This window comes from Lepisma saccharinum, chromosome 11, assembly GCF_977018435.1.
Source record: "Lepisma saccharinum chromosome 11, izLepSacc3.1, whole genome shotgun sequence".
Lineage (NCBI taxonomy): Eukaryota > Metazoa > Arthropoda > Insecta > Zygentoma > Lepismatidae > Lepisma > Lepisma saccharinum.
This window is the reverse complement of record NC_139239.1, coordinates 74,303,816-74,316,115: the sequence shown is the minus strand read 5'-3', so window position 1 is coordinate 74,316,115 and position 12,300 is coordinate 74,303,816. Positions and strand designations below refer to the sequence as shown.

Sequence of the window (12,300 nt, the reverse complement as noted above, 5' to 3'; positions counted from 1 at the left end):
CCCGGCCCCCACCTTCCTAGACCCAGCCCTGCTCACAAAACGAATTAATGCAACTGTTTGAACTATGATTGTTTACAAATGGTAAACGTTCATTCAGGAAGTACGCAAGCATGATGACTTGAGAAGAGCGACGAAACACATTAGAAATTTATCAAGGCTTGTACGTTGCTCAAGAGATCTGCGACGCACGTCACGTCAAGGTAGCAAGGACATCAAGTGCAAAGGCCTTGTGGCATGTAGCAGATAAAGCGTTCGTGCCGATTGTCCGTTCACAAGATTTCAAATGTTGTTGCTACATTATTTCCCACTTGAAACTTGGTCCATTACATTAAAAGAGGAACATGAATGTCTGAAAATAAAATCCTTAGCAAAATAAAAACTAAACCCACAGCTCTACAGCCCTTGAAGGGCCTTGGCTTACCTACCGACTGCTGGTCTCCCTCCCACACTGTTACTCCGTCACCTGTTATTGCGTGGAGATCTTAGACCAGTATTGGGGTGACGGGTGATCAGCCCGACGAACCCCCAGCCGTTGTTGTAGGTCTTCTTGACTGGGTTCGCTCACTCACTCGGAGCTTCCCTATTTCCTCACGATGGTGGGTTGCCACCGGCCCTATACGTAGGCCGAATAAATTCCGACCAGAGCCGGATTCGAACCTACGCCGTCCCGCAGCGAACGATCTCAAGACGAGTGAACGCCTTAACCCGCTCGACTACGGAGGAGGACTCCTTAGTAAAATATTGGACCTAAAAGGGATGAGGAGACAGGCGAGTGGAGAAGGCTATATAATTTAGAACTGTACAATCTTTGTTCCACTCCAGATATTATTAGAATAATTGAATCAAGAAGACTTAGATGGGCAGGCCATGTGGGACGAATGGGAGAGGAAAGAAGAGTTTACAGGATTCTTGTTGGGAAACCTGATGGTAAGAGACCTGTAGGAAGGCCAAGACGAAGATGGAGGGACAACGTTGAGATAGACCTAAAGGAAATCGGTAGGGATGGAAAAGAGTATATAGATCTTGCTCAAGATAGGGACAGATGGAAGGCCTGTGTTGCTGCAGCCATGAACCTTCGGGTTTAAGAAGGCTAGAGAGTGAGTGCAATTGTAACTGTGCCAAATAGGCTTAGAACATCTTCACAAATGTTAGGTATCCACTTTGAATTCCATGAACGCCTACAGAAATCTGTAATCCTTGACACCTACCACAGCGACCTGCGCTATAGGTACAATCCCGGCATCCACATGAAATGACTGAGGAAGATCACGATAGACCCCATGCAGGATTGACTGGCACGAGATAAGACTTTCGAGTGTCGCATACGAGTCCACCCTTTGATTCATTCACCTATGATACAGTAGATAAGAGAAGTAGTACTAATGCGTAACTGTTACATCATAATCCTGGCGACATATGTAAAAGGAATACATATATTCAGACTGAAACTTCATAATAAAACATGTATCAATTCATGGTATATACATGTTCTATAATCTCCGTGGCTCAGTATTATTTTTGCAATCGGAATCTTACTTATTTCACATCAAGCCCCGAACATTTTTGTTATTATGGATTGCAATTATCACAATTGCTCAAATGAGCATAAATGCGCCAACATCCAAATACCCTTTCTATCGACGCACCTGTTCCGAAGAAATTGGAGTTGAACGAAGGAAAAACATAGAACAATTCCTTGGAACAACAAATAAAATGTAAGTAACTCCTCAGGTCATTCAACTCTGAGACACCCGCTCTTGCGTTACGACGAAATGAACCAATAATTCGCTCGAATGGACAAGAAGCGTGGTTTCGTCACGAATATTTTTCGCGTTCTAGATTGCCGTGCCGCAATCACTTTCACTAACAATACCGCATTTCTTTCTTCTTCCACTTCCTCGGAAAATAGTTAACCGTTATATTATGTAGTATACAGGGTGTCCCAAAACAATTCCACCATTACGGATTCTGAAATTCGTCACTTTCGAGCTACGAGGGTGCAAAAATGCAGTCAATAATGAAGAAAGTGAGGTGTGCAGAAATGTAAGCTCACAAAAATATGACAGCTACAGCGAGTTTAGAGCTGGTCCGACGATTTTGCCACCGATGGTTCCAGGTTCGAATTCTAGCTTGGGCATGGGTGGGTTTTTTCTAGTATCCCTTCATGAATTTCATCTAACTACTATTCGTCTGAATCGTTACCATTAGCCAAAAGTGGCAGGAAAGAGATATTAAGAAACAAAATTACAATACACTACACAGAACAAAAATTGTGTGGTAGGAGCGTACCAACAGGGCCGGCGGAAGATGGGTCGAACCGTGCCACTACCCAGGGCGGCAAATTTTCAGGCCTGCAAAATTTGCAGAAAAGGAAAAAATAAGCCTATTGAAAACTTGAAAGTTATAATATTATATTGCCTAGGTATATTATATAACTTGGAAGTTAATATATGCCAACCCATCTTTTTGAAGGAACATATCAGTAGTGTCACTTTAAAACCACTGAGTGCCACAAAGGGGCAAGCAGATTCGATGACTTAACTCCATTGAGATATCAAGTGGGAGAGGTCTATGATGCGCTCCTTCAAATAATTGGAGACAATAAAACTGTCCGAATGGTCGCACATGAGGCTCAGTGTATTGCAAACCTGTTGTGTGGCTTTACATTACTTTGCTCACTAGTTATCTGGTATGACTTTTTACTTCATGTAATGTAATGAGCAACTGTCTTCAAAACATTAATCTACGATGTGTTAGATGCTGTTATATTAGGTTAGGTTAATATATTATTATTAGATACTTTCTTGCAAACATATTAGCGCTTTGAAAAAAGCAGAAGTGATGAAAAATTTCAAAGTTTCTTAGATGCCACTTGGCAGCCTGGCAGGGCCTTCCTCCCTCCACTCGTGGAGGCGTCGGGGGGGGGGGGGGGCTACAACCTGTGAGTCCCGGTTGAGATAGAATTGGAATCGAATTTAGATATAGATGATCTAAAGATAGGCAACACTGTACAGGGCCGAAATCGAAAGAAGAAGAGTTTCAGTATGATGAAACTGTTGAAGATCCACAAAAACGGTACAAAGTTGATTTTTATTACCAGGTCCTAGACGATTATTTTAGCTGTAAGATAAATATTTGAGCAACTTAAACATCATAGTGAATTTTTAATTTATTTTATGATAGTATTAAGCATAAAGACATACCATCTGATGTTTTGTCTGAAAAGTATAGAAAACTTGCCGGAATGTTCACAAATGAAGGCTACTTCATTGAAAGATGAACTAAAATTGCTTTCGGCTATAATAAAACAATTACACCAAAGGAAACTTTAAACTGATAAAGGGTCATGATTTTGAACCTAATGTGAGAGCAGAACTTCGAATTTATTAACGTTGTCGGTAACCGTGGCAAGTGGCGAACAAAGTTATTTTGCAAATAAGGCTAATAAAAATACTATATTTGGTCAATCATGTCTGAAACACGCTTGTTTCCATTTGATGCAAGATAGCATTATACGAAAAAGAATATTACATGCAAAGGTAAAGATAAGGTTCCCTGTGCATATAGCACCATGCCATGAAGGCGCATTTAGGGGATGTGGGAGAAGGTCCACACACATTCTCGATCTCGACCATTTTGGAGGTGGTGTAATCAGTACCACTCTCCGGCCGCCTTTACCTCCCAGGGTTGCTCCCAGGTGTCCATTAATTTGAACCAGAGCCCAGAGCCGCTTTATGCGGGGACAACGCAGGTAAGGAATTCAGATCTGCCACCACCGCCCAGGGCGTCAAAATGACTAGCGCCGGCCCTGCGTACCGGTGATGGGAGAGAAAGTAAAATGCTTGCTGGAAATACTTGCAAGCGAATCTCATTCCTTCCCCACCCTTATCTTAGCGTTTCGTTGTTAATTTTTATGTGTGGGACACCCCGTGTAAATAAGCCTGTATGTGTGTGTGTGTTTTTTTTATGTACAACACACATCGCTATTACAAAATGATTCAAGGTTGGCTCAGGTTCCGTACAGAACTTAATTTTATGTTTCATTGGGCAAAAGTTTCAACAACCATGTGTGGTGAGTAGGCTGGCTGATCAAGCGAGTTCACTAGAAACTTCTTTAGTTGGAACTTTACTTGGCCTTGCCTTATACTGTAGTATTCTTACATGCTGTCCGTAGCGATCTGAACATAATATTTCGCAAGTACTATTCGATGCCTTTATTATACTTCTACATTGGCTAATGTTTAACCATAGCTCAGCTGAATTCCCTACGCATATCACGTACGAAGTGTTACCTTTACAACGGAATTATAAAACGTAGATAGAATTTAATGTTTACGAAAATATACCTCGAACATGAAGGTATCCACTTCTTCTCTGATGTCGTCATTGGATAAGGCAACACCATCTTGTGATGATTCTATAAGCAAGTCCAAAAATGGCAGCCGCTTCTTTTCACCTGAAAATTAGAACACAAAATATGCACAAATTATTTGATGCTCTGATATTTTGTTGATATAATTTAAAAGAAGTTAATACATTTTTTCTGAAATGTGATGGTCATTCTCTTAGTGTGGCATTGTGAGAAACGTCAAACATCAATGCAAATATATAGAGTCAGGGATATATTGAATGAAGGATGAAATTATGTTCGAATTAAGTTGAAATAAGTGAGTGAAGTTCATTTTTTAACTTGGTAAAGTTAAAACATTCACTATGTGTAAGAATGGAATGGACTGATCGATAAATGTAGGCTATATGATACTGTCGGGATGTAGTACCGTTGATAACTACTAAAAAGAGAAAACTTTTAAATCCATACGAAGGAAAGTTTATATATACAGTTTGGGAATTAGAAACATGTACGTAGGGTTGTTAGAGTAACCAATAAATTCTAATGGGTTCTATTGGGTTCCGTAACAGGACCGGAACCTTTTTTCTCACAATTTAAATTCGGTCCAAGTTGCGTACTGTTTCATTTCAATAACTTGGACCGGATTTAAATTGACCGGGGAATTCCTGTACCGTATTCAAATTGACCCGAAAGGAAAAGGTTCCTGGACCCTATTTAAATGGATCCGTGGATCCGGAGAAAAGGTTCCTGGACGGTATTTAAATTGATCTGGAAATATTGTTTCTGGGCCATATTTAAATTCATCCAGAAAAAAAGCTTCCTGGACTGAATTAAAATACTTTAAACATGAAAGGGTTCTTACCGTCTATAACCCGTTTACCCTTGCTGATTTTCTATCCCTGACGGGAATTGAATTTATTTAAGATTCCTGGACCTTTAACAACCCTGGTGTAAAGTGGAACATTTCTAATGAAAATATCCGAAATATTCCTTAAACACTCAAGCATTTACTTAACACGCAACAAGCAAAAAATTAGCACCAACCTGAATTCAACTGAGGCGTATAAGATGTCATTATTTCTCTTACCGCACACACACGCGCGTGTGTGTATGTATGTGTGTGCTTGTATCAGAGCCGCGGTGGTCCAGTCAGTAAGGAGTCTGTTTACGCGAGACTATCGAGTTCGATTCCAGGGGTGGAGGGTGATTTCAGATTCCATTTTTCCATCACCGTCCCTGCATTGAATTCACCAAATAATATAAGTACTGCCTTGGAATAAAGAAAGGTGGCTGGAGCTTGCTGCTGATCACATCACCTCTACAAATGACAGAGATTGTGAATGTGTGTGTAAGGCCCTAACTGCACAGCCCCCATGACTCGGGATAAATTTACTTTTGAATGTGTGTCACGAAAAATTATGCTCCCAAAAAGCAAGAACAGAATAAAACAAACTAAGTTTTACTCACCCACTTCGTTTCCTTGATTAGACTCCGTCTTGTTTCCTAAGTTCTTTATTTTTTCCAGTTCTTCCCGCCTCTCTTGTATAACCTGCAACATAGGAGATAGAGTGGTTAATTAACAGTTGTAAGATATACCTCTCAAAACCTATGCGACAACTTATTATGATTATTGTTCTGATTTGAATATTTCCAAGGACACGTATTTAGGAAGACTTAGTAGCTACTAAAAATAAATTATGAAAATAATGAAATAATAAAATAACTAAAATTCAATAATGAAAATGTACTTGTTGTTACCGAACTTATTGGAAGGCAAGGATTATATTTGGATCATACAACTTTGAATGACAGTAGCAAAGAAGATCTATGCAAAATTTATTTCTACTTATAATAATATGCATAAACTATTACCAGGAACTTTACTTTTCATCATCTGGATCGAATATCCTATTTTCATATTCAATGAATATTCAATCCTTTATCTATTTAACATTAATTTCCTTACCAGGGCAGTTGTTTTTTCACACATTTTGCCTACCTTAGCTATATGAAAGCTAGATAATGAATATTGCTGTTATATCACTATTATTATATCATGTAGTAAAAATATAACATTAATTAATTTGAATATTTAAATTAATACTATTTTAAATTATTATTATTATTTTGAGACACTTGATTCGAACCCCCCAAAATATATTTCTAAATACGTGTTTGAATATTTCCTATGCTATCCCGATAAAGGTGTTTACAAGATCTTAATGTGATGGCGTTATCATATCTACAGTAGAATGCAAACACACCAAGACAATTCCAAAAGTCTATTGAAAAAAGTACGATTATATTAAAAAAAAGTCCATATGTGTATTTAAGTTTCATACTATTGACAACCTGAATGAAACTTTGCAATTAACATTGAAAAGTAGAAAAGCGACGCTATTCCGTCACTTACCTTGTTTGTAAATCCATGCAAAATCTTGATGCACCTCTTTTGTTCTTTTGAGAACGACGTCAAATTAAATATCCAATCCGGCTGCAACCAGATTTTTGACTGCCTGCTCTGGATTATGGTTCCCATCCTGCGAGGAAATTAAATGACAAAGGCTGAATAATTTTAAGACAATCAGTTGATGGGTAAATATGTCTGTTATTTATACACTTTTGCTCTTGTAGTAAGTTGTTAGGGACTAAGTATACAAGTGAATAAGAAAACAAAAATATAAGCACTATTATATCATGTCCCAAAGGAACTACAAAAGGGGTACATGCAAGTAGAACAATCATGTTAACGATATTTTTATTTTTAATTCTGAATTTGAATATCGAATTTTATTTTCCCGTGCTGCGTCAGGGTATGCAAAGTTTCTGTTGATGTATAAACGATTGTGTTATTATTTCTGGAAAGTTCAGATAGCATGAGTGCGATTATCTGGGCTATGAATACCTGCGTACAAATTTTCTCTTATTAGGGTGAACGATTCACAAGATCATGAAATAGATTATTTTTTTTTTTTTTGGGATATGAGGAGTTAGAAGCTTCAGAATAATTCTATTTGACATAAATAAGATATCTCCAAAGTTATTTGAATATAAAATATGGAAACTATATACAGACCAATTCAATAATTGTAGAAGGGCAATTCCATTCTGACAGGTGCGACATTCAATCAAATTTACATTCATTATTAAATTATTTTCTCAGCACCTTCAAATATGTAACTCTATAATGTCATGTAATTTCATTCTCCTTGATGCAAGGTATTTAATTGTAGAATATTCCTCCCCCATCTCAATTCTCAGCTACAGAAAATACAGGGTGGCTCAATAAGTCACTTAACACCCCCAGTACAAGGCCACTGCGGCATGGGACGTGAAAATGGCGATGACCAATCGTTATCAGGCCAAGGGGGAACCACATTGACGTCACCCGCATGGTCGGCAGCCATCTTGATGTCCGCCATCTTGAATTCAACTTTAGAAATTTAAATGGGAAGGGGGTCGTGCGACATATCAAAATGGGCTAGAATTTCACCAGGAAAACAACTGTGACATTTGTTTTCACCTAACTTTAATTGTTGCAGAGTTAACAATACCACAAAGTTATAACACATGCTCAATATGACGTCCCTCTTGCGCAACACACACGTGTAATCGTCTCTCCCATGACCTTACCACATTCTGAAGAAGCTCAGGAGTTATTGCAGTACAGGCATCCACAATGCGTGTGCGCAAGTGGGCCAGATCCCTGATTTTCGTAGCATACACCATGGCTTTCAGGTGTCCCCAGAGGTAAAAGTCCAATGGTGTCAGTTCAGGTGAGCTTGCAGGCCATTCCACAGTCCCTCGGCGACCAATCCAGTGGTGAGGGAATTGTTAATCCAGGTACTGACGGACTATCATCCCATAGTGCGGTGGAGCACCATCTTGCTGAAACCATTCAGGATAGCTCCCATCCTCGGACAGTAAGGATGGTAAGATCTGCTCCCGTAGCAGAAGCAAGTAGCCCTCTGCATTTAAGTTGCCCTCAATGAAAAATGGACCAACAAGTCGGGAACCCCAAGTACCACACCACACCATTATCTTCCCGCCTCCCGTCACCTTGCTGGGATCTGTCCAATGTGGATTTTCGGGTGACCAGTACCGCAGATTTTGCTTATTCACCTCTCCCGACACATAAAAATTAGCCTCATCACTGAACAGAATCTTGCTACCGACGGCAGGGTCACGTTGCAGTTGTGCTATAGCCCACTCACAAAACTGCAAACGCCTGTCTGGATCGTCCTCACTAAGGTGCTGCTGCAGCTGTATCTTATACGGATGCCAGTGGTGGTCACGTACAATCCTTTGAATTGAACCCCTGCTGACACCGCTTTCCAGCGCCAGTCTCCGTGTGCTACGGGTTGGGGACTTTGCAACTGATGCCAACACCGCTACAGCAGTACCCTCATCCGTGGCTGTTTTCGGACGTCCATGTCGCGGCTTGTCATCCACAGATCCAGTATCTTGGAACTTTGCCAGCAACTGGCTGACGGCCACATGTGACACCGGTTGTCTTGCAGGATTGCGGTTATTGAAGTCTGCGGCAATGCACGCGTACTTCTCTCCCCTGACATCAATATGATGGCAATCCGTTCCTCACGTGTTAGTGGCATTTTCGTTCAGATCAGTGAAAAAGGAAGTATGCTACTCTTGACACGATCAATTCACATCATCACTCTTTTAAACTTTTATGTAAAGACAAAACACAATCGTAAATCCCATGGCAACCAATACTACAAGATATGTACATACCGGTAAGTCAATATCCGGACATTTTCAGTGATTGGTCTAACAATAAATACCACATAATCACATACTAACGATTATTTGAACAATAAACATTTAAGCAAAAAGGAAAGGACGTGTCACTCTCCCATGCGGAAATCGCCCTTAAATTTAAAGTTAGGTGAAAACAAATGTCACAGTTGTTTTCCTGGTGAAATTCTAGCCCATTCTGATATGTCGCACGACCCCCTTCCCATTTAAATTTCTGAAGTTGAATTCAAGATGGCGGGCATCAAGATTACTGCCGACCATGCGGGTGACGTCAGTGTGGTTCCCCCTTGGCCAGGCAACGATTGGTCATCGCCATTTTCACGTCCCATGCCGCAGTGACCTTGTACTGGGGATGTTAAGTGACTTATTGAGCCACCCTGTACATTGTTTGTACTTGTGACGAGTGTGGCACTTCTGAGACATGACTTTATGACCTTTCTCAGTCTTTCAGAAAACTCTGTGAAATATATGGGTTTAATGAAACAATTTCATTACATTTTCATAAAGCAAACTTTCTAAAAATATTACTACATACTTTTTTCATAAACATTTGCCTGTGAGGGGTGTGACAAATTTTGTGACGGGTGTGGCATCATGCACACGTATGATTATGGAACAATGTAAAGGCAATGAAAATTATCATAAATAGATTCTTCAAATTAAAATTTATATGAGAAATAAATGAAGTAGGAAACTTCAGACCTTAATATATGGTATATAAACAATAAATGAAGCAATTAGATCGACATTTGAATAAATTAAATTTTCTTATGGAATATAACTGTATCATAATGGAACTAAATTAAGTGGAAACACCACACATAAAATCCTGCTTCTACTATAAAAAGTAATAGATTTGATACAATATGTTATTTAAAAACCATGTAACTAATGCTAGTATTAAAAATTCCAAATTCTGCAAATTTCACATATAATAAGTGACCCTTACAGGAAGGGAGGGAGAAGCATCTTAGGAATAGCGAAGAATGCAAGCAAGAAAAAGTAGAACAGAGAAGAGGAAGAAGAAGGGATTATCTACGAAGTGAAATGTAAAGAATGTCAGAGTGTGTACATAGGAGAAACGAAAAAAAGGCTGAAAGACAGGTTGAAACAACATAGGGATGATGTACGACTTAAGAGAGAGAGAGAGAAATGCAATATTTAAACACACGAGAGAAACAGGACATGACATAGAGTGGGATGAGGCTAAGCAGATAGGAAGGGAGAGGAGAATGCTAGTGAGAAAATGGAAGGAAGCCAAGGAAATAGAGAAGAAAGGTGAAGAAGACATAATGAACTGGAATGGGGGACTGAAGTTAAACAAAGAATGGAAGAAGGTGTTAGAAAGAGTGGAAAGGACAAGAGAGAAAGAGGAGAGGAGAAGGGAGAAAAATGAAGGAAAAAGAGCGTGAGATATTCTATATGAATATCTCTTCACATTCTATATGAAAGTAATTATGTTTAGCCTTTTAGGTGAAAGTACAGTTGGAAAGTGAAAGCCACCTGCTAGAAAGTTCCTAACAACTTTCTACTAGTCTGGAGGGAGTAATGTTTGTGTGTATATATAATGCCCTTTTTGTGTATCTTGTTACTTTTGTACTTGATACAGAGTCTGATGAAGACCTTGCTAGAAGGTTGAAACGTTACGTTTTAGTTTATGTTTTTAATAAAATAAATTACTGCCTTGGTCAGCATATTTAGTTTTTCATAATAAGTTATATTTTCAATAAAAATGAATTAACTTTGTCATGAAATGGCTCAGAAAAAGATTTAACTAACATACACTGTACAATTAGACTGTAGAATATTCTCTTTTGCAATGGTTAGGGCTTGTATAGAGGATAGTAAAGAAAAATAAATTACCCAAAAGAACATTGAGATATAAGAAAGCTATATCCAATGCAAAAGAAGGGAGATGATGGATAATAGTACTGTTACAGGAATATGGCTGTGTATTGTGGATTAGAGATCGCAGAAGAATGCTTGCGGAGTCAAACCTCAATAATGATTCTACTTAGACAAGGAAGGTGATTCCAAACTACACATACATACCACACATAAGTGTGGGCACACATATATTCACATGGAAATATGGAGATTATGGGAAGAGAAAATTAGCTACTCACTTGTAAAGAGCCTTCACGTATTCAGACTCGCTATTTCCTTGGGCATTCACTACACGACCCATAATACTCTCTGAAATACAAAGTGATTTTTATTTAATAACAGAAGTATATTATCTAGTCACACATAATCTACCTGAAGAGTGAAATGAACCAGGGGAACAAAACCCTCGTGAATTGTAATAGTTAGGGCTCGGAAGTTGATGACCTAAAAAATCTCAAAAAAGGACCTAAAAATAATATCCAGCCTTAAAATGAAAGCTTGATTTTTTCTTAAATTAGAAGAGACTAGTTGAATAATTTGATAAAATCTGTTTGGTGGTTTAAACAATCGAAGCAAAGGGGAAAAAAGCAGTTAAGTGCTAATGTAGTTTTCTACATTTGTATTTCAAGGTTACATAAAATACTCCGCATGTCATTCACCTCCTTTCAGAGTGGGCCTCGCACGATACAGTAGTTAGGCTTATTGAAATGAACAATTTTATGTACATTTTCTAGTCTATTTTTCTTCAGTATTTAAGTCTGGATATCGTCGGGCTTCGCAGATAGCCTTGCTAGCCTAGAATATACGGCGCTGATATACGTATATATATATATATATATATATATATATATATATATATATATATATATATATATATATATATATAGTGACTAATTTGACTTTAGAATCCCAGATTATAGGAATGATAGTGGCCAACACAGGAAACTCAAAGGGGCCTCCCCCATAGCGCAGTGGTAGCGTCATTGCCTTGCAATCAAGGGGTCCCGGGTTCGATACCCGGTGGAGGCACAAGTGGTTCGGATCCCACTTTAAACTGTAGGTCCAGTCCCGATTAGCCTTACAGCGCATAAAGTGGACTTAAAACACCAAATCAAACCAATCAAACCAAACCAAAGGAAACTCAAAGAAGACTTCACCCAAAGTATTTTAAGTTTGCCTAAGAAAACATAAATTCACCACAATTAATTCCTCAAAATTCAATGTCAAAGATTTCAGTTAAAAATAATATCGTGCTTTTGCATTGACCATATTTACGATTAATAGCG

The 12,300-nt window shown here is 38.7% G+C and overlaps 1 protein-coding gene and 1 non-coding gene across 3 annotated transcripts in view; one reads left to right on the top strand and one right to left on the bottom strand.

The window, feature by feature from the left end:
• Cyp4c3 (Cytochrome P450 4c3) overlaps window positions 1–12,300 on the bottom strand; it is a 128,067-nt gene that overhangs the window by 76,094 nt on the left and 39,673 nt on the right. For both annotated transcript variants that reach the window (XM_083131412.1, XM_083131413.1), the window contains exons 5-8: window positions 11,254–11,323; window positions 6,765–6,891; window positions 5,819–5,900; window positions 4,347–4,456 (exon numbers count right to left, since the gene is read on the bottom strand). In XM_083131412.1, coding sequence (XP_082987538.1) covers window positions 4,347–4,456; window positions 5,819–5,900; window positions 6,765–6,891; window positions 11,254–11,323 — 389 coding nt within the window. The remainder of the gene's footprint in view (window positions 1–4,346; window positions 4,457–5,818; window positions 5,901–6,764; window positions 6,892–11,253; window positions 11,324–12,300) is intronic.
• TRNAA-UGC (transfer RNA alanine (anticodon UGC)) lies at window positions 11,969–12,043 on the top strand. Its single transcript has one exon. It is a non-coding gene; the product is annotated as a tRNA-Ala (tRNA).